The sequence below is a fragment of the Oryza glaberrima genome, chromosome 7, assembly GCF_000147395.1.
Source record: "Oryza glaberrima chromosome 7, OglaRS2, whole genome shotgun sequence".
Classification (NCBI taxonomy): domain Eukaryota; kingdom Viridiplantae; phylum Streptophyta; class Magnoliopsida; order Poales; family Poaceae; genus Oryza; species Oryza glaberrima.
The window spans coordinates 25,064,930-25,085,357 of NC_068332.1; the positions used below are offsets into that span (position 1 = coordinate 25,064,930).

At 41.6% G+C, this 20,428-nt stretch overlaps 3 protein-coding genes and 1 pseudogene across 5 annotated transcripts; 2 read left to right on the top strand and 2 right to left on the bottom strand.

Annotated features, from left to right (window-relative positions):
* Positions 1-373: 373 nt before the first annotated feature.
* On the top strand, positions 374-1,742 carry LOC127780469 (momilactone A synthase-like). The gene is made up of 2 exons (XM_052307382.1): positions 374-405; positions 666-1,742. The coding sequence occupies exons 1-2, from the start codon at positions 374-376 to the stop codon at positions 1,552-1,554; spliced, it is 921 nt and encodes a 306-aa protein (XP_052163342.1). The 3' UTR covers positions 1,555-1,742.
* Positions 1,743-4,322: 2,580 nt separating this feature from the next.
* LOC127780118 (momilactone A synthase-like) lies at positions 4,323-5,508 on the top strand (annotated as a pseudogene).
* A 640-nt stretch (positions 5,509-6,148) lies between these two features.
* LOC127780119 (superoxide dismutase [Cu-Zn] 2) lies at positions 6,149-8,198 on the bottom strand. The gene is made up of 8 exons (XM_052307068.1): positions 8,046-8,198; positions 7,424-7,511; positions 7,238-7,339; positions 7,054-7,149; positions 6,860-6,891; positions 6,676-6,751; positions 6,486-6,539; positions 6,149-6,349 (listed from the first exon to the last, which is right to left on the bottom strand). The coding sequence occupies exons 2-8, from the start codon at positions 7,497-7,499 to the stop codon at positions 6,327-6,329; spliced, it is 459 nt and encodes a 152-aa protein (XP_052163028.1). The 5' UTR covers positions 7,500-7,511; positions 8,046-8,198; the 3' UTR covers positions 6,149-6,326.
* An 8,262-nt stretch (positions 8,199-16,460) lies between these two features.
* Positions 16,461-19,405, bottom strand: LOC127778417 (protein NETWORKED 3A-like). Of its 3 annotated transcripts, none has more exons than XM_052305016.1 (3): positions 19,185-19,405; positions 18,045-18,169; positions 16,461-17,644 (listed from the first exon to the last, which is right to left on the bottom strand). In XM_052305016.1, exons 2-3 carry the CDS (start codon positions 18,130-18,132, stop codon positions 16,845-16,847), a joined length of 888 nt encoding a protein of 295 aa, XP_052160976.1. In that variant the 5' UTR covers positions 18,133-18,169; positions 19,185-19,405; the 3' UTR covers positions 16,461-16,844. The 3 variants fall into 3 exon arrangements, with proteins under 3 accessions (XP_052160976.1, XP_052160975.1, XP_052160974.1); XM_052305015.1 differs by having other exon boundaries at positions 18,045-18,181; positions 19,101-19,405; XM_052305014.1 differs by having other exon boundaries at positions 16,462-17,644; positions 18,045-18,181; positions 19,185-19,404.
* Between the last annotated feature and the right edge of the window lie 1,023 nt (positions 19,406-20,428).

Here is a 20,428-nt window from a genome sequence, read left to right on the forward strand (position 1 = left end):
GCTTATAATCTTATTTCATAGCTTGTCTGTGAAGATTCTCTCATTGAGTAATTTATTCCCTTTTCCCCGAAAAAGAAAAACTATATGTTGATCATCTAACTTCACCAAAATAACACACTGTACGCCCACATGGACCTTGGCTCTCCCCCTGACTATAATAGTGGAGTCGTATTATAATTCAAACCCTATTACACATTAGAAAATTCTTCCAGACATTAAACCCACTAATTATTGACCATTAGCACACTAATAGTACTCTATTTGTTTTTATGCTTTTTTTTTCTGATCTTCTTGCTATTTAACCACACCCTATCTACAGACTGCTGTGTGCTAAGATCTCTCGACTCCTGGAAGCGAAGCAGCAATAATCATGATGCTCAACGCAGCAGCCAAAAAACTTCTCAGGTTCGCATCTTCTCCAGTAAAAATCGCTGCATCTTCTCCAGTACTCGCTCCGTTTCACACTATAAGATTTTCTATCGTCATTGCCCACATACATATAGATGTTAATGAATCTAGACATATGTATGTGTTTAAATTCATTAACATCTAAATATGGGCAATACTAGAAAGTCTTACATTGTGAAACGGAGGAAGTAAAAAACATTCGTGCAAACCGTGAAATTTTGATGATTTTAAACATTTTTCACGTACACTTTTTGCAGGGGGAAGAGCATAGCTGCTCGTCAGCTATTCTCCTCCGGCTTGGCGGATCGTTTCTTCTCCTCGTCGGCGTCAAGCTCCAGAAAGTTGGATGGCAAAGTGGCCGTGATCACCGGCGCGGCGAGCGGCATCGGCGAGGCCACGGCGAAGGAGTTCGTCAGGAACGGCGCCAAGGTTATCATCGCCGATATCCAGGACGACCTCGGCCGCGCCGTGGCCGGCGAGCTCGGCGCCGACGCCGCGTCGTACACGCACTGCGACGTCACCGTCGAGAAGGATGTCGCCGCGGCCGTCGACCTCGCCGTGGCGCGACACGGCCGCCTCGACGTCGTCTACAGCAACGCCGCCATCGCGGGCGGCGCGCCTCCGGCCACGCTCGCGGCCCTCGACCTCGACGAGTACGACCGCGTCATGGCCGTCAACGCCAGGTCGATGTTGGCGTGCGTCAAGCACGCGGCGCGCGTCATGGCGCCGCGCCGCGCCGGCTGCATCCTCTGCACGGCCAGCACCGCGGCGGTGCTCGGCGTGGCGGCGCCGGCGTACTCCATGTCGAAGGCGGCCGTCGTCGGCATGGTGCGGACGGTGGCGAGGCAGCTGGCGCGCGACGGCGTGCGGGTGAACGCCATCTCGCCGCACGCCGTCCCGACGCCGATGGCGATAGGTCTCTTCTCCGAGACGTTCCCGGCGGCCACCGCCGAGGAGGTGAGGAGGATGGTGACGAGGGACATGCACGAGCTGGAAGGGGCGTCGCTGGAGGTGGACGACATCGCGAGGGCGGCCGTCTTCTTGGCGTCCGACGAGGCCAAGTTCATCACCGGCCACAACCTCGTCGTCGACGGTGGCTTCACGGTAGGCAAGGTGCTCGTCCGCGATCCTCCGGGCTCTGCTTGAGTTGGAGGTTGTTGTCTCGTCATTTCAAATCTGTCGTTCTTCCTCAGCAAACTCAATGGACTATTCCGTTTGCCTAAGTAATTCAAATACGGAGTTGCTAGAAATATGACGCCATATGCTACAGTCAATTTTTTTTTCAGCCACTTACACAGTAGTTCCACCTCATTTACACCCCACTTACATATGTAATCACTTACATATGTAATTAGTATGTAATTTTCGAATTTACATATGTAATTTTAGTACTTACATATGTAATTTTGAGACTTACATTGTACATACACTAAAATTACATATGTAATTTAGGGACTTACAATGTAAATACATGCCGACTATTTTTTTATAAAAAATATGGCGCCATAAATATAGCTACACCCTTCGATACCGTATTATTGTGATTGTGTTTATCTCTCCAAAATTCGCCCGTTGCTTCTTGTGGCTAGTTAAACAGCAAATTTAAATTAAGCATGCATATATCTTTGAGTTGCCGACCTGCCTGGAATTGAATGGAGGTCTGGTTAATGACTTACATACATACTCCCTCCGTCTCTAAATATTTGACGTCGTTAACTTTTTTAATCATGTTTGACTATTCATATTATTTAAAAAAATTAAGTAATTATTAATTATTTTCCTATCATTTGATTCATTGTTAAATATACTACTACTACTTAAGTTTTTGAATAATATTCACAAAAGTTTTTGATTAGGACGATCAGTTAAACATATTTAAAAAACTCAACGGCGTCAAATATTTAGGGATGGAGGGAGTAGTGAGCATCCAAAAGATGGATAAAATGGATACGTCGAGCACATCAAATCAACAAATGATGCTTCACCACTCAAGCCGTCAGGACTCCAAATTTCTCCTCGAGACTCAAGAGATGTGCAACGGAAGCCAATACCGAGGTGTTCTACCCAAGCCTCAATCATTAGTGGTCGTTCTTCCTCCATTCTTAAGATGGTGAACATTAAACCACCAGACCTTCTCCATAACTCCCTTGCAGAGATCACTAGGTCACAACCGCTACAAAACCGTCTAGGTGCTGGCAACCAAGAGTAGTAAGCCAAGACTCTCTTGACTCTCACAAAGTACCAAGGCTCAATGTCATGCACAATGACTAAACGATCTCTCTATTTTCAACTAAGCACACTGGTTGCAACTTATGTACTAAAGTGGAGGAGATGAGAGGGGGCAGAGGGCTCGCTCAATCTCAAGGATGCACAGTAGACTCATAAAGGTTGCCTCTTAAGTAATGCCTCCACTAGGATAAGGAGCAATAGCCAAACCACTCGAATTCGTGGTCTTATATAGCCTACACCAAATAACTAATTATTTAAGTCTATAACACTTTTCATAACATGTTTGCTAGTCAAACCGCCCAACTAAGTACACCGTACTTTAGTCCGGCGGTAAAAAAAGGTCGTTAGGGACTCTTAGGGTCTTTTGGTAGTCCGACTGGCTTTTAAACGTTGGTCAGATAGACACTTATCTCAGTCAGATCATCCAACTAAGCCCAATTGTATTGGACTTCTATCAAAAAAAAAAAAAAAACTAGCCATTGGGGATTCCTGGAGTGGACATGTTAGACTCACCACACTTGGCTAGACATCCTCATGCATTCAGATGCTTTGTTTTTATCAATAGATAGATTAAAATTGGAGCCAACGCAAATTGTTTGAATGGGTGCTTCTCTTTTCATCATACGTGCATAGAGCCTAAGACATTGATAATTTGGTATCAATGGAGATGGCGATTTAAAAACATACGAAAGTTTGACAAAATCACATAATGTTAGACAACGTGTGTAGCCAAGATAACAAATCATTGGTGCCAAGATAACTTCAAGGGAATACCATGTGGAATTTACAAATGTTTAGGGGAATGCTACAGTACGGTATCCCGTTCGGATGGGATGATACCTTAGAGGTATCACCTGTCCTTGACAACACAAAATACCTCTAGGATGTCTAGTTACACACTGTATATCGATATAGGCCTTGGATATGCACCTTCACCTCACTATAATAGTGGAGTGCTATTATTATAATCCAAACCCTCTAACACATTGGAAAATTCTTCCAGACACTAAACTCACTAATTACTGTCCTTTAGCATACTAATAGTACTCTATTTTTTTTATTTTTTTTTTATGTTTTAACTATTTAACCACACCAGCTGTACAAACTATAGATGGCCAAATGGGCCGCCCGGCCTAGCACGGCCCACTCAACGGCTAGGTCGGGCCATGCCAGCCCACAGACTATAGATGGCCAAATGGGTCGCCCGGCCTAGCACGGCCCGCTCAACGGCTAGGTCAGGCCATGCCAGCCCACGTGCTCCACCTACGGCCCAGTCATGGCCCAATAAGGGTTGGGCCGTGCCGACCTGAAGGCACAGTAGCCCATCGTGCTTTCTTTGATATAAGTCTATTTTGCCTCCCTCCTATTTGGGCTGTGACATATATATATGGATAAAATGAGTCTATTATGTGTCCTTCCTCTTTGGGTCGTGTTTTTTATATGACTAAAATAAGTCTATTTTTCCTCACTCGTATTGTGACCGTGCCATACATATGGCTGAAAATAAGTCTATTTTGGCCTCCCTGAAGTTCGTGTGCATGACCCAACTATCAGGCCGGGCCAGCACGGGCTCGACACCAGTCAGACCGTGCCATGCATAGGCCGGGCCGTCAGCCCGCGGGACATATGGCCATCTATAGTACAGGCTACTGTCTACTGAGATCTCTCAACTCCTGGAAGTGAAGCATCGGTAATCAGGAGTCCGTTCATGATGCTCAACGCAACAGCCAACAAACTTCTCAGGTTCGCATCTTCTCCAGTAGAAACCGTTCGTGCAAACCGTGAAATTTTGATGATTTTAATCATTTTTCACGTAAACGCGTTGCAGGGGGAAGAGCATAGCTGCTCAGGTGTTCTCCTCCGGCTTGGTCGATCGCTGCTTCTCCTCGTCGTCAAGCTCCAGAAAGTTGGATGACAAAGTGGCCGTGATCACCGGCGCGGCGAGCGGCATCGGCGAGGCCACGGCGAAGGAGTTCGTCAAGAACGGCGCAAAGGTTATCATTGCTGATATCCAGGATGACCTCGGCCGCGCCGTGGCCGGCAAGCTCGGCGCGGACGCCGCGTCGTACACGCACTGCGACGTCACGGTCGAGGCGGATGTCGCCGTGGCCGTCGACCTCGCCGTGGCGCGCCACGGCCGCCTCGACGTCGTCTACAGCAACGCCGGCGTCAGCTCCGGCCTCGCTCGCGGCGCTCGACCTCGGCGAGTACGACCGCGTCATGGCCGTCAACGCCCGGTCCATGTTGGCGTGCGTCAAGCACGCGGCGCGCGTCATGGCGCCGCGCCGCGCCGGCTGCATCCTCTGCACGGCCAGCACGGCGGCGGTGCTCGGCGGCGTGGCGGCGCCGGCGTACTCCATGTCGAAGGCGGCCGTCGTCGGCATGGTGCGCGCGGTGGCGAGGCAGCTGGCGCGCGACGGCGTGCGGGTGAACGCCATCACGCCGCACGCCATCCCGACGGCGATGGCGCTAGGCATCATGTCCGAGACGTTCCCGGCGGCCACCGCGGAGGAGGTGAGGAGGATGGTGACGAGGGAGATGCAGGAGCTGGAAGGGACATCGCTGGAGGTGGAAGACGTGGCGAGGGCGGCCGTGTTCTTGGCGTCCGACGAGGCCAAGTTCGTCACCGGCCACAACCTCGTCGTCGACGGCGGCTTCACGGTCGGCAAGGACCTCCTCCGAAATCCACCGAGCTCTACTTGAGGTGCTTGAATTTATCAGGCAAAGCACAGCCCGTCATGTGCTTATCTCAGTCTTATCCGTGCATCGACAAGTATGTCATGGTGTTGCGTGTTGGGCGAAAATATAGTGTAAACCAAATATGTAATAGAAACTTGGAAGCAATCATTAAATCGAAAAATAAATGTCTAAGATTCGTCCACATTACTATGAGTAAAATTTTTACTGAATTTCTCTTAGTAAAATTTTTATTCATGACTAAATATGTAAGTAAAATTTTTACTCGTGATGACATAGACAAATCTCCAACGTTTATTTTTCAGTCCGACGGTAGTTTTCACGTTTCCACCGCTCATATTTCCGCGTGGTGCGTTTCCACCGCTCATATTTCCTTTCCGCGTGGTGCGTTTCCACCGCTCATATTTCCGCGTGGTGTCGAATGTTGCTGCAAGAACATTCAAAATGTGTCGTTCCCTGAAAACTCATTAGCTCAACATTTGCAATTCATAGATGAGATCGCTGTTGCTATCCGCATTTCCCTTTCGTTTGGCCAGTCATTGTTGTTGATTGTGTTTATCTTTCTGAAATTCGTAATCGGATTTGTTCCAAATTCATTGTTGGCTATTCAGGCAGAAAATTCGAAGTTGCTGATCATCGATCAGAGTTTGGTTCCTATAGATAGAATGCACCTGTGCAGCGCCAAATAAGTCCAGGGCTAGGTTGAATTTGTCAAATTAGGTTACCTGACAGACCAATCCCCTTACTGAAAAATGAACGGTCTCATACGCAGCATCCAGATGATGGGTTATGGACATGTACTCAAGTCCACCGATGATACTTAAAACGCATGCACTCAAGTCAAATGACTCTGTAATGTTCGGACAGGAGTATAGCACATATATATAAACTGGGGCAAACTGCACACTGGTCATACATCAGGTGCTTATTTTTATTTCAACATCCATACGAGCGAACATGAACAGCTTCTGTATGTTGGAAAGTTGAGACGTCTAACCCTGGAGTCCGATGATTCCTGAATCACAGAAGAGCAAGCATCATAAGAACAGACGGAATTGATGGGAGTTCTAAGAGAAGAAACAAAAAATCCGCGGACGAAAACGAATTAAACAGATTTGCCAAAAGGACATGAGTAAAACCAAGTCACTCACCGCAAGCAACTCGGCCCCCAGCATTTCCAGTGGTCTTGCTAAGCTCATGTCCACCTGATATAAAACAGAAAGGCATCATTACACAAACATCGGCTTCATGTCTCTATCCAAAACAATGATAAAAGAAGACATCTGACAAATAATCATTCCTACATAAATAATACAGATCTGAGTGTTTATAAAGCATTACCCTTGCCAAGATCATCTGGATCAGCATGGACAACAACAGCTCGGCCAATGATGGAGTGTGCTCCAGTAAGGGGGATCTGCCGTTCAAAGAATGTTACGGATGTCAAATTAACTGTCTTAAGAGGAAATGATAAGAAAAAGGTCAGCACATATATGCTCATTGAGGGAGCAAGAATATTCCCTACCTGGCTGTCAGAGACATTGACATTAGCAACACCTAGAGAGGCAACAAGTAAAAACTGTCAGTGGGGTTATGCATGATTGCTACAGTGCATTAAACAATTCGAGAACAGCTACCAAAATACCCGTCAATGCAAAAATATGTAATCCCCAAAATAACAGAATGTAAGCAACACAGAAGGAGAACAAACAAAAGTACCATCTGCTCCAGCCGTTATATTTCCAAGATCACCAGCATGACGGTTCTCATCTTGTGGTGCCCCATGTTCCTTCCCAGTAGGATTGAAGTGTGGTCCTACAGTATAGAACAGATTCCCCAGTAAGCACACCACAATCCATCCATTTCTCCTGATAAACAAAAGGGGAATGAAGTGTATATGTACCAGTTGACATGCAGCCATTAGTGGTGTCACCGAGCGCGTGCACATGGAAGCCATGGAGCCCTGGCTTGAGCCCAGAGACACTTCCCGTCACAGAGGTCGGACCTAAATACGGAAGCCAACAAATTACGCCCAAAGAACACGGGAAGGACAGAATACAAGTTCTCGCTGCATGTTTAGGTGAATTACCATCTCCCTCTTGGGAGAAAAAGATGGTGCCCTTGACACCCTCGCTGCTAGCAAGCACAGCAACAGCCTTCACCATTGTCTATGTGTTCTGCACAGAAGCCGAAAGGAGCACAAGCATATATATCTCAGTATGATGGTGCCATAAACTACAGCGAATTGTATGTATCAGAGCAAAACTATAAAACTTGGTACTATATCCTCCTATCCTTTATAGCTCAGCAACACCCGTGCAAAAAGTTTGAACATTAAACGCAGCAAATAATCTCAGGATGCCTTAACATTTGTTCAAAACCAGCTAATTAGCATCTGACGGCACAGACCCTCGAATTCTCTAACACAGCAAAATCGTGTTGCTACTCCAAATCACCTAAACCTCCGATCCTGAAAAGCCCCCTACCACATGAACCGTAAATTTAACAAGGATTTTTATCTTGTGGCCGTCCACGCGCGAGAACAAAACGAAGCGCGGTCGAATCGAAAGCCAAACCTAAATTAGCACGGGGCACACAGATCCAGCTACTCCGGCGGAATCGGAGCCATACCCACCACGCATAATCCGAGCGAGCAGAGGCGATTAGAACCCTAGAAAGTTGTGGGGGGGGGGGGGGGTGAAGCTGCATACCTCAGGCGACCCCTGCGGCGCGACGAGAAGGCGATCTGCGACTTGGCGACTCTCTCCTCTTCTGATTTTCGACGAAGAAGACTCGAGAAGCGAGGAGGAAAATTTGAGAGAGTCCAGTCCACGTGGACACTGAACAATATCACACACTTTTCTTTTCTTTTCTTTTCTTTTTCTTCAACAAACAAAATAGGGATTTGCTTATTCTCATCGGATATCTCGGTTACCTACTCCCTCTCCGATATCCCTGTCTGTTAGATCAAAATCTGATTGATGGCTAGGGAGTAAGAGCATCACCAACAGTCTTGGGGATTGAATTTCTGCGCGTGAAAGAAAAAAACGGAATTTTTTTCTTGGTAGTTTAACAGAAGGGCCTACTTTTAAGTTTTGGGGATTGAATTTAGGATATCTGTTGGAGGGAGGAGTTTTTTCAATTCCTATTTTCAGTTTAAGAAACCCAAAAATAAATTTTTAGGAGAAAATTATAGATAATCTGTTGGTGATGCTCTAAGGGCCTTACTGATTGGCCTCTGCTTATACTTATAGGCTAAATTTGAATTTTACAACTTAATTTTGAATTTGACTTTTTGGTTTTTCATCGTGGTTTATTTTATAGTAGCATTTACTTTTGAGTCACTAAGCATACGTATATGAAAGCTTTACTTACAAATGATTTCTTGTTTGCTAATAAGCGATTTGGATAAGCATATGAATAAGCGAAACAATGAGGATGCAAGGGGTCGTCTTTGGATCTCAAGACGTTCATCGGATCAAAATCTAATGGCTAGGGAGTAAGGAGACGTCTTCGATCTCAATATGTGAATATTGCGATGGGCATGATTAATCGAGTATTAATTATATGACTAACTTCAAAAGTAAATTTATTTGATTTTAAAATAATTTTATACATGACATATTGTTAGCCGTTCGAGAAACATACTCACGGAGGATCTAGCTTACAGTACTACCTGTCAAACGTACTCTCAACAGTACTACCCAAGAAGCATACTCACGAAGGATCAGGCCTACAGTACTGTCATCTAAACATGGGACGCTGACATGTAAGAACACAACAGTTCTATCATCTAAACATGGGACGCTGACATTTAAGAACCACATGTCAACCGCTTAAAGTCAAATGGAAAGTACTATCCAGGATTTGGTTTTGCCCACGAAGAATGAGAAAGTAGCCATTCTTTTCCAATTATAGATGATGGATTATAAAGACACATTTCTCAATCTCTTAGACAACAAGATTTTTAATAAACTTTTTTCAATATTTCTTAGAAAACTTTTTTGAAAGCAACTTCTCAACTTTGATCATAATTAATTCATTCGTGTGTGTCAAACTCGGTTTCAACTATTCACCATACATCAACACATTCAAACGGGCCCTAAATTAGCTGAGTTTTCTGTCAATTAAAGAAACTGCATAGTTTACACTTGACTAATATTAACTGGTATGGATAATTATAAATGCACGGCTCCGTCTGAAACCCAACTGCATATTAGACATAGCCATATGAGCTCGTGGTTTCAAGCGTTTCAAATTCAATAAAGGAAATAGATAAGGTAAAGTAACATTCCTTGTATGGGACTTGCCAGAAATGATTCATAGAACAGGAAACACAAAGAGTGATAATTCTAAATAGGCATAACATACATCATATAGACCAAATCAATCTATAAATTCGTAGTGTTGAAGAATGGAGAGGAGTTCAAGCTAATCAAGCTATTAGCAACTCCATAGTAGTAGATAGCAACCAATGCAATAGGTTCAATACTAGATAGGCATGGATATAAATTACTAATACTTTTCATATTTATCAGGATTCTCTAACTTGCGAGGCTTGCAGAAGTGAGGATAATGCCAACGTATCTTGGGCACAGGCCATCTGTTGTTGAACAAGTCACTGAATTACTTACGTGAAACAAAGAGAGCAAATATCATTCAGCCTATTCATAATAAAAGAACACACACATACATGTTTCTGTTTTGGTTGTCCATAATGTCAGCAGAGACGTCCCTACAACAAGGCACAGAACAATTCAACATCCGAAAATTATTAACTTGGCTTTATAAAAGACTAAAATGATCACACAAGTCATAATTGTAAAAAAGACAAAATGATCACTTAGGTCTACGGATAAACATAGAAGACATAACCTTCTCCATCAAAATAGCTCAACAATTTCATAATTGTATCCATTGGTAAATACAGAGTCTCTTTCCTATCGTAGAAGTTCATACCAACGAAATTCCCATCAAAATCAATCAGGAGCCCTCCAATCCCAGCCTAGCACAAAAACAAAGGAGCACATATGGAAAAGATGTTTTAAATGCCTTACACACGTAGTTCCACAGAAGCAGGGCGTTTCACACTTTGCCAATCATTCCACACTTTGTAAAACATTTGTTTCATTTCCGTTTCTTTAATCCTAGGAAACATGTGTCATGCAGTCATTTATTTCCCAAATCTTCCCTAAGGTGTGGCCATCAATTTGTTAGACACACCTTTGGCTAGGTTTGGCAAGCAGACATGGCAATGTTTGATAGTGTTATATTAAATTGTTCATATTGTAAGGCAATAAATTGTTTCCACTATAAGAAAATAGCTTTTCTTTTGCGAGGAAAAACAATACTTCAATTTAGAGATTCATAGTACCTTACTCATTCTACAAGTAGAGACCATAAGGTTTTTGCAGTCAAGTTTGCTTGGTTTATCCGTCAATATCGCACCTGTGGCCATTAATTTACCTGACTTGAAGACACGTCCCACAGATAATACCTCCTTACACTTAATTTGCCTTGGATCATAAAATTCTTCCGTACGAAGACAACGGAAACTTTTGATGCTGACAATAGCAACATTGTAACGCAGATGATAATGTTGCAATGTCCCTAAGTTTGTTGTTTGTTTGGAAGGTGTACAACAATCTGCAGAAGTAATGTGAGGATTTATCGTTATCTCAAATTATCATTCATCTTGTTTTCATCGTCAGAAATCATAACCAAACTTGCTGAAGTCAGGATCCCTGTGTTGGATTCATTGCAGCCTATAATATTCCTGTGCAAGCAAAAATCCGTTCTTCTCCTACAATATGATAACAAATATAGATGCGAATGTACGATAACTATTTTCAGTTTAATTTATTATTTTTGTTGCAACTTATAGAAGTTAATTATACCGCTTGATAGTACAATTGGAAAGAGCACAAATGAGATACAAGTATCTCCTGCAACCCCCATACTATAAAAATTAAGATCTACTTATAACATTGACCTGAGCTCTTTTGAGTTATGTAAGTGTGCAAAGACTCCTAAAGACTACTAAACTGTGATGTCGCATATTAAGTAGATCATCATCATTTATTTTAAACTATTCATCTCTCGTAGGTTGTCAGCATTTGTGCAAGATTGATTTTATGCTTTTACTCTTATCTACTAAAACATAAATGGATGTTCTGCATGAGAATGAGAATCTAGTATTGTATCTTTTACCCAAAAATTTCAGGTCATTCCTCCTCTCATCTTTTACATTTTAGGTAACTTCAGTAGGAAAGTTAAGAATGAAAAAAGTCGTCTTCTCTAGTGATTCAGAAGATGAATCGGGTTAGGTCACTTCTAATGCTAATTATCATGCAAAAGTTGTCATTTTAATGTTAATTATTTATCATTACTAACACATGGCCATTCACCTTGTTTCTCTATATTACGTTCCTAAGAATGATCTATTTATTTGTTATGTAGGAGACCCCTTTCTTGCCAGTTTACTGATGGTGATGGTGGGTTATTGCTTATAATTTTGTTGTCATTAATAACACATGATGATTAATCATTTCAGTTTATTCACCAGGATTTGAGAAATTTTTAATCCATAAACTAACATCTTAAGATTATCATTTAACAGCTATCATTAATGGTGAGTTTGTTCCTTACTACTCCCATCCATTGCACATTTTGACAGTTGTATTCCATCACTCACATATGTGGTACTACTTTTCGAGGCATGCATTTGGTTAATACTTTTGAAAATAAATTTGCTAATGATATATAGAGTAAATTCACCAAAAAAGTTGCATGTGATTATTGAAGTACTGAAGAGAACTGACTGTGAGGAATGAGATTACTTATTTACTAGAAAATTAGTAGATGCTAGTCAGAATATATATATATATATATATATATATATATATATATATATATATATATATATATATATATATTTTCTTATTTGAAATTTTAGAGTTTTCATAAAATATTTTAAAAAGAAAATTGTGAACCACTATTTTAGTATTATCAAATTGATGTATAATATTAAAAAAAATTATGGATGTATGCATAAATGATTGTTTTTTATTATGTATAGAAGTGAAAAATATATTTGTAATAAAAAATTTAGAACTTGTATGTCATGTTAAGCAAAAATATTAAATTTAATGTATCATTTTATACATAAATTTTGATGAAATCCAAACAAGTAAAATAAATTTTAAGATTCATCAAAATTAATTGGTTCAAATATATTTTCTTGTGGATTTGAATTTTTTAAAGATCAATCATTTAATACATTTAGAGTTTTCTATCATGTGTAACAAAAAAAACACAATCATTTTTTTAGCTGAGGAGGTATTAATGATCCTATTCCGTGATATATGAAAACAAGGTTGTCTTCTTTCTTTATTTGTTTTGAATTTTTTTTGCATAATAATTTTGGGTTTACTATATATTCTAGAGTGATAGGAGTACCGAGTAGGCGTAGGATATTTAAAGAAGGATAATGAATGTAAATACGTTGTTTTAGATTTGTTTTTGGCTTAATAATTTTGGGTTTACTATATATTTTAGAGTTTTAGGAGAAGTACCGAGTAGGCGTGTTATATTTATAGAAGGCAAAGGAGTAGAAGTTCGTGTGGTTGGAAAGGGAGATAGTTTTGGAAGCCTCTAGTATCCATATGCGATATTTTTCTCTAGATTTTCCTCACATATGATTGTTAGGTGTTTTTTCTGTAGTATAAATTTACGATTTTTATACAAAGCAAGAGGAGCCAAATGGACCAATCAAAAGCTAGCAAAAGTGCCAGCTTTAGATTATTATATTATATTATCATCCACCACGATGAGATCGAGAAGAGGGGAGGGGAGGTGAGGTCACGCGAGACCGGTTAAAAGTAAAAAGTTTTTTTTTTGGCAGGGCATGAAGACTAGGAGGAGGAGAGGTGCCATTGCCATGCAACGACTGACGATCACAAAGGAGCTCTCCTCTCCTTCCCATTTTGGGAAGATGCTTCTAACATGGGCAACCCGGTGAGCCAAGTCTAGTTCGACTTTCGACTCGACCGTTGCATAGTTTTTTGGGACAATAGATGGGCTGCTGCCTTGATCCAATATTGAGGTACTTGATTGGGCTAGACTTCATGAATCGCTCTGTAAGGAGAAGAAGAAATAAAGTTTATTTTAATTCCCTCAAATTATTTGCTCCAACCTGTTTCTTATCCCTCATTCACAAGCAAAACAATCCTAATTCCAACCCAACCAGGTATTAAAACTAGTGCACATTTTTTATCTTGGCCATTGCACCTACATGGCATGTTAATATGATCTTTGTCCTACGTGCCAGCTGTTGACGTTCGTTAGCGATCAGTTTCGACCGTCGATATTACCAAAATAAAGGAGAACTAGTTATGCTTGCAATGCATATTTGTGTTAGAATAATAAATATTCCACTAGCACTAGGATTACTAACCCCTTGCAGAGAATGAACATAAAATGGAGGAGAATCGACATCAAAACAAGCGATCAATCAATCCGACGATGTCGAGAATCAGACTTATCAATGGATGGGCCAAGAACTCAGAAATAACACGACCAATTGGGCCAAGTTTCATAAGTCTGCAGAAGGAATCGAGAGAGGAGGCCACCTGCCGAATTTGGGCCAGGCCGACCCAGCCCATGGTTCGGCCGAACCCGCCGCGGCTCCGTTTGATGCAGGGTTTGGATGGACGGTCAGGATTACTCCCCTATGGTGGTTGGAAGGTATTACCGACATTTCCAACCGTCATTCTCAAGCTATATAAAGTCCTCTCATCCTCCATTTCAAGATACACCTCAAGCAAGAAGTTCATTTCATCTCTCAAGTTTAGTATAGTTTCTAGAGTATAGTGGAATAGTAATAGAATATAATCTTCAGTCCTCGAAGTCTTCGGAAGAATCCGGGTATGGCTCTAGTAGCTTTTCCTTCTTTTGTAAGACTTGTACTTTATTTTGAATATTCTTCTTTATACTACTCTGGTATTGTATTACTTTCCGAGTATATGAACACCATCTTTACTATATGTTCGAGTTATATTTATTATGATGCTAGCTTATCTGGGAGATGCGATGGTGTGGGTATAATGATCGTATTTACGATGACTATGTCATGACGATGATATTAGAGCAGTATTTGGTAATTTAAGCGTGGTGTTTAGATTACTGGATATCATTTTTTGGGTTATATGCTACGGAAGAGAGGTGGGCCGCTGATGGTGTCAGCTCGGTACGGGTATTCCTCTGCGCGTGTATATAGTCCTAAGTTACTTTCCTAGGAGGGTACTCCTCCGTATTTAGCCCCGGTTGTATGGTCATGACGGATTATCGTAAGGAACTCGGCAATCAGGGGTGGCTTCTCGAAGCACCAGGAGGGCATCGGATAGAGAGTATTAGCTAAGTAATAATATAATTAGGATGTATGTATAATATGTATGTATACTAGAAGTACATGAATAGGATATTTCTATATTCTTTTAGCTTAGATAATCATGAGTAAGAGGATGAATGCTTCTGCTTAGTGTCACTCTACCCTATGAATTTCCTTAATCCCTGCTTAGACTTTGGTTATTAGTACAGTTCTCTCTATTATAATCTTCCCACGGGATTAAACAAATACGATACCCTTGGAATACTCTTGGGTGAAATGCTACAACGATATATCCGTGCGCTTGTGGATGAACTCTGTAACCATAATATACCATGAGTATTTCTGCACCATTGCTGGGAATTATATTTCTAATAATGTCGTTAAGAAATACCAACACCAGCTACGTACATATCGATTTGCGTGGCGTTATTGTTAAAACAAAATTTTTAAAAAATGGTGATATACGCATGTAAGTGACAACCTAAAAATAATTAACAACACGATAGGACCCACATATCATCCCCACCCTCCCCTCTTCTCTCATTCCTTCCTCCCCTCTCTCCCCTCTCTCACATGCTCCTAGGGTAGTGCCTAGTATTTTAGCCTACAAAATTTTGAGGGTTAGATTTAAAATAAGGCATACTGCTTCTGTATACCTTTTCTAACTTAAAAAAACATTTGAGAGCAAAATAGGGTTGTCAAAGGACATATGAGTCTTGACGCATTGCCACCCCCTACTTGCTTCCCATAAAACTAGCGAGGAACTTGAGCTCCCAACAACGCCCTCGATTTGGCGCGCAACATCAAGGGGGAGCAGGGTGATCTTTCGACCACCCTTCAGCTGATCTTTTTTACTTTACAAGGTTGTTTTTCCCCTTTGTTACATTCCAAACCCCCACCCCTCAAACCCAAATTGATTGTTACATCAATGATTTTAAGCACATCAGCATCCACACACACCAACGGTCTTTCCCACTTATATGCCGACCCCCCTTTTCCTAGAGGACATGCTAGATGCGATCAGAGAATAGAGTTAGGGTTTTATAAAGTGTAAAAAGAAAATATGAAATTTTACTTAGTTCAAAATAATTAAAATTAGAGAATCATTTGAAGTAAAACTTTGGTAATAAAAGGTGGTACACACTGCTATTCGCTCTTATTAAATTCATAATTGACAAATTTCCATACGATGCTACAATTATTTAGTTGTTTGTAATATATTACGAAAGAAATTAATGGTTAAATCAAAGTATATTATTGAAGACCATATAAACAAAAGTCAATACGCCGTATATTTTGTGGCAGAGGAAGTATTGCTTTGAGATTTGTGTTTTTCGTTGAAAAGCCCATAAAAATTTTACCTTTGCTGTTTGAAATTCAACTGATTTTTTGACAAATGTCAGTCTTTTTCTGGCCATTGCGATTCGTACTCGCAATTTGTCGAGTCAGCACACTCTATTTGGCTGGTTTTCATTTGGCATATGTTAACCTTTTTTTTTTGCCTATGAGAGGATTATTCTTTTTTCAAATCAAAGAAATATGAGATTTTTTTTTTAAAGCGGCAGTCAGTCCTGTTGGTCACTCACAGCACGAATAAAGGAGAGATAGGACCTACAGTAGATAGCACGTTTCCGCGTGACAGATACACCTGAACACTACTAGTTTCGGCATCCTGGCCTGTCTGAAATTTTTTTTCAGCACGTTTCAACTCAGAGGTGAATTCAGATCTTCAAGTTCAGAATATATTCGGTATGAACTCCATGATGACAGCAAACAGTTTGTATATTCGGTATGACACCGGCTTTCTGATGTAAACATGACCCAGAATCTCTACTATAATTAACACAATCATATCATACAAACATTCATACGGCTAATTCTTCTACTGCAGTAAGTACTGATGCACATGGGTATTTCACAGGGACAGTCAAAACGAATCCTCTACTGTCTAAACCTGAATGAGAACATAACAAACACACAGACAGGGAGGGGAACATGCTTATTGTATCTATCTATATGCACATGAGCTACAAGAATTCTCATGGATCTAAGGGTTTGTCAGGAGGATGGTGTGCATGCCGTTTTCTCTCTGAAATAGTTCATCAGCTGCACTGCACCGAGCTCATAGAGCAACCATTGGACCTGTAGTAGCCTTGCAGTGAGCTGTGAAGAGCTTCGCAGAGAACAGGTCCTTGGTCAGCTTCTTGAAATCGAAGCCACGAGAGGAGGAGGAGGAGGAGTTCTTCGAGTTCTTGATGATGAACTCCCGCAAGGTGAAATTCTCCTTCTTGACGATGTCGAACGACGACGCGAGCTGCCTGATCACCTCCCTCTTCTCCTCGTCTTTCGCCGCGAGCTCCGCCTTTAGGGCCATGTTCTCCTCGCTCACTCTCTGCAGCTCCTCGTTCTTCTGCTTGAGCATCTCATTCTCTGCACTTGCTTTCTGCAGCTCCGCGTTCTTCTCCTTGAGCATCTCGATCTCCGCGTGCATCAGCTCTAGCTGCGCTGCTTGATCCGCTTGGCTTTGTGAAGAATGTTTCATCATGTCCTCGGATTCAGACAGTTCCTCCTCCATGTCTTCTTGTTCAGGGTCATCGACTTCAGATTCAGAGTCGTAGGTGTCTGAGCAGAGTGAGATCGAAGACCTGCTTCCTGTTGTTCCCTTGCCACCCATTGCTGCTGCTGCTGCCTGATGAGACCAGCTCTGGGTGCAGGAGGATGGCCCGAACACGGTGTGGCGTGTGCCATTTCCGTTCTTGAGGAGATCAAGCTGCTCTGCCAGCGAGCGGTGTGTTCGGTACAGGTCGCCGAGCATGTCCACCAGGACGGGGCGCTTCTTGTAATACATCTCGGCTCGCTGCGCAAACGAGTCGGCGTCTTGGTCGATCATCTTGAGCATTTGCTTGGTCTTGTCATCAAGTTCTGCAATCGAATCAAAGGGAAGGCACTTAAAGAGCTATAATTCAAAACCTGCAAGAGGCAGTGTAGATAACTACACCTGTACTTGTTATATGAAAATATAGACTTAGTAGATTTTTTTTTCAAAAAGATTGGAAAGATGTGGCATTTTGGAGCCATGTTCATGGAGAAATTTTCAGCTAAACCTCAGGTGGAGTATGACAAACTTTAGAACCATGGAAATTCATGACAACTGAAGAAACAAAGTAGCTTTTGCCGAAACAATTCCTCTATGGCAAGAGCAGCTGAAATCACACTGAAGCATGCTATTAACTATTGAGGATGGTTCTTGAATTCATTTCATTGCAACTGGACTCAGCATGTAAAATTCTGCAGTAATAAGTGGAACTTGATCGAAGCTAACCTGAAAGCGTGTTGGTTAGCCATGGAGATGTCCTTGCAAGGTTGTGGCTGTCGAACCACCATGCCTGGGAAAGCTCCTTCTGCACCATCTTGTCTCCTCGGTCCTCACTTACCTAATTATAATACCTGCAGCAATCACTGAAACAAAATAAAAATTAGTGATAATACAACATATGGAGAGAAAAAAAACTAGTTTTATAAGATCATGACAATGATAAACTAGTTAGGAGCTAATAAGGCCTAAGGAGAGTGCAAAGGTTTTATTAATATCTAGCGTTACTTTTACATAGATATTTCACCACAGAGACAAACCATACACTGATTTTTTAATAATTCTCTCTGGATATGTGATTTAGAAAAGGAAAAAAAAAGTTTGGACAATTTTTATGAAATGCAACCATATAGGAGAAACAGGATGACTTGAAGTGAGCTGATAGCTGACTGAGACTTTCTCTTGACTCTTGAATAACATGGAACTACAAGCACAAAACTTAAACCATTACAGCGCAAGGAAATCGGAAGCACGGGGATTCATGTTGTGCCCAGTAGAAAATCTTTTTTTATAAGGCATATGAACCAGAGATCTCTAATATGAAAAACGGAACTTTTCAATTTCTTAGGACACCATAGATTGAAATCGCCAAATCAGTCAATGCTATTTCTTTGGAAAGATCTTACTAAGATTAGAAATTCCCAAAATAAATGAAAACATCATGAGCACATCATTTACTGACGAGAAGGAGCGTGTTTTTAATTTAATTTTAAAACCTTTGCCGTCAATCAAATTAAACACTGAGACATACATGAACTAAAAAAAACTTGAGTAATAAAAGAAAGAAACAGAGTTACTCCGTATTAGCAATAACAGAGTTGTAAGTAAAGTACTATCTCGCAACAAGGGAAGCCGCGGGGGAAAGAAAAAAAAACGAAAATCTCTCGCAAACACGAGATCGAAACGGAGACAGAGAAAGCTGAAATTCCTCGAACGCAACAAAAAAAGAAGAAGAAGAAGAAAACGCATCGCCATGTCGCACCCCACGATGAAGAACAAGCATACCCAGCAGCAACCAAGAACACGAAGGATCGAATCGAAGAGAGGAGTAATCGATTCGGAGAGAAACGTAGACGGAAACCACCGCACCTGTGTCGTGTGGCCGCGACCCTCTCTCTCTCTCTCTCTCTCTCTCTCTCCGCTCCTGTTTCGCCCGTTGCTCTCTCTCTCTCACTCTATCTATCTCTCTCCTCCGGGGACTCTTGTACGCGCCGCAGATTTGAGGATTGCGAAGCGGAGGAGGGAGAGAGATGGAAGCGGACAAAAACTCTCGCTAGGATTCAAATCCTGCCGCTCCACGACGACGACGAGGACTCGGGATTGGTTCTTGCGCGGACACCCTCCGAGAAGATGGTATTTATTGATCGCTGATTATTACTCCCTTCCTCTTTTTCTCCTCTCCTACTCCAATTTGGTTGTTTCGCATGCGTTAAAAATGCCCCTTTTTTGGCACTTCCTACTAATAACCGATTCGGGTATGCTCATATACTTTGTACTACTGCACAGATTGTTCATGTTGATTATGGTTTTTTCTTACTAGCCCATCTCTGAAAGACCGCGGTTTTACACTGTTTATATTCAATGTTGTCTCATTTGAGAAATTGTCCGTGTTAATTATGGTTTTTCTTATCGAATTGCGTTTAGAATTTGAAATACGTATGGAATTTTTTTTTTACGGAGGATGCACTGGCCCAAATCATGTCCATGTAAAGTGTGGGGACTAAATGGAAAAATGGTTTGGTAGTTTCAGTTTTGAATCAAGTCGACTTTACTAGTAGTAGCACAGCAGCAGTAATTTTGGCTTGCCTGTCATCCAGCTCAGACTTCCCAAGGAAAATTAGACTGGACCCTTGCTCATGACTGGCAATCAGTCTGGCATGTGGGCCCGTTTATGAAACGAGAGTTGATTAAAAAGAAAACCAGCAGATTATGTGTACAACGGATTCCAATTTTCAAGTTTTGTTCCATAAAAAAGGAAAATGTTTGCTGTGAAAAAGATAATCGTCCAGGAGTGAACTGGAGACAATACCGCGGTTTCCAGGTTTTACATCCGTGCCAAATTAACACCAAAACGTCCCAAAATGCTAGTTTATTTCCCCTTTTAAGGGCCCCTTTAAATCGTAGGGTTGAAAAAAATAAATGAATAGGAAAAACACAGGATTCTGATAGGAATTGAAGTGTAAAACAGAGGATTGCAAAACACAGGAAAAACACAGGAATGGGCGTTTGATTGGAGCACAGGAAAAACACAGGAATCGGATGAGAGAGATAGACTCAAAGGGAATTTTCCAAGAGGTTAGAGCTCTTACTATATTTTCTCCAAAATCCACATA

Coding starts and splice junctions, on each gene's coding strand:
- LOC127780469 (XM_052307382.1), top strand. CDS start 374: ATGCTCAACGCAGCAGCCAAAAAACTTCTCAG. Junction 406..665: donor GCAGCCAAAAAACTTCTCAG/GTTCGCATCTTC, acceptor CACTTTTTGCAG/GGGGAAGAGCATAGCTGCTC.
- LOC127780119 (XM_052307068.1), bottom strand. CDS start 7,499: ATGGTGAAGGCTGTTGCTGTGCTTGCTAGCAGCGAGGGTGTCAAGGGC. Junction 6,540..6,675: donor TCCAGATGATCTTGGCAAGG/GTAATGCTTTAT, acceptor GTTTTATATCAG/GTGGACATGAGCTTAGCAAG. Junction 6,350..6,485: donor TGGGGGCCGAGTTGCTTGCG/GTGAGTGACTTG, acceptor TCTGTGATTCAG/GAATCATCGGACTCCAGGGT.
- LOC127778417 (XM_052305016.1), bottom strand. CDS start 18,132: ATGGTGCAGAAGGAGCTTTCCCAGGCATGGTGGTTCGACAGCCACAAC. Junction 17,645..18,044: donor GCTAACCAACACGCTTTCAG/GTTAGCTTCGAT, acceptor ATTCGATTGCAG/AACTTGATGACAAGACCAAG.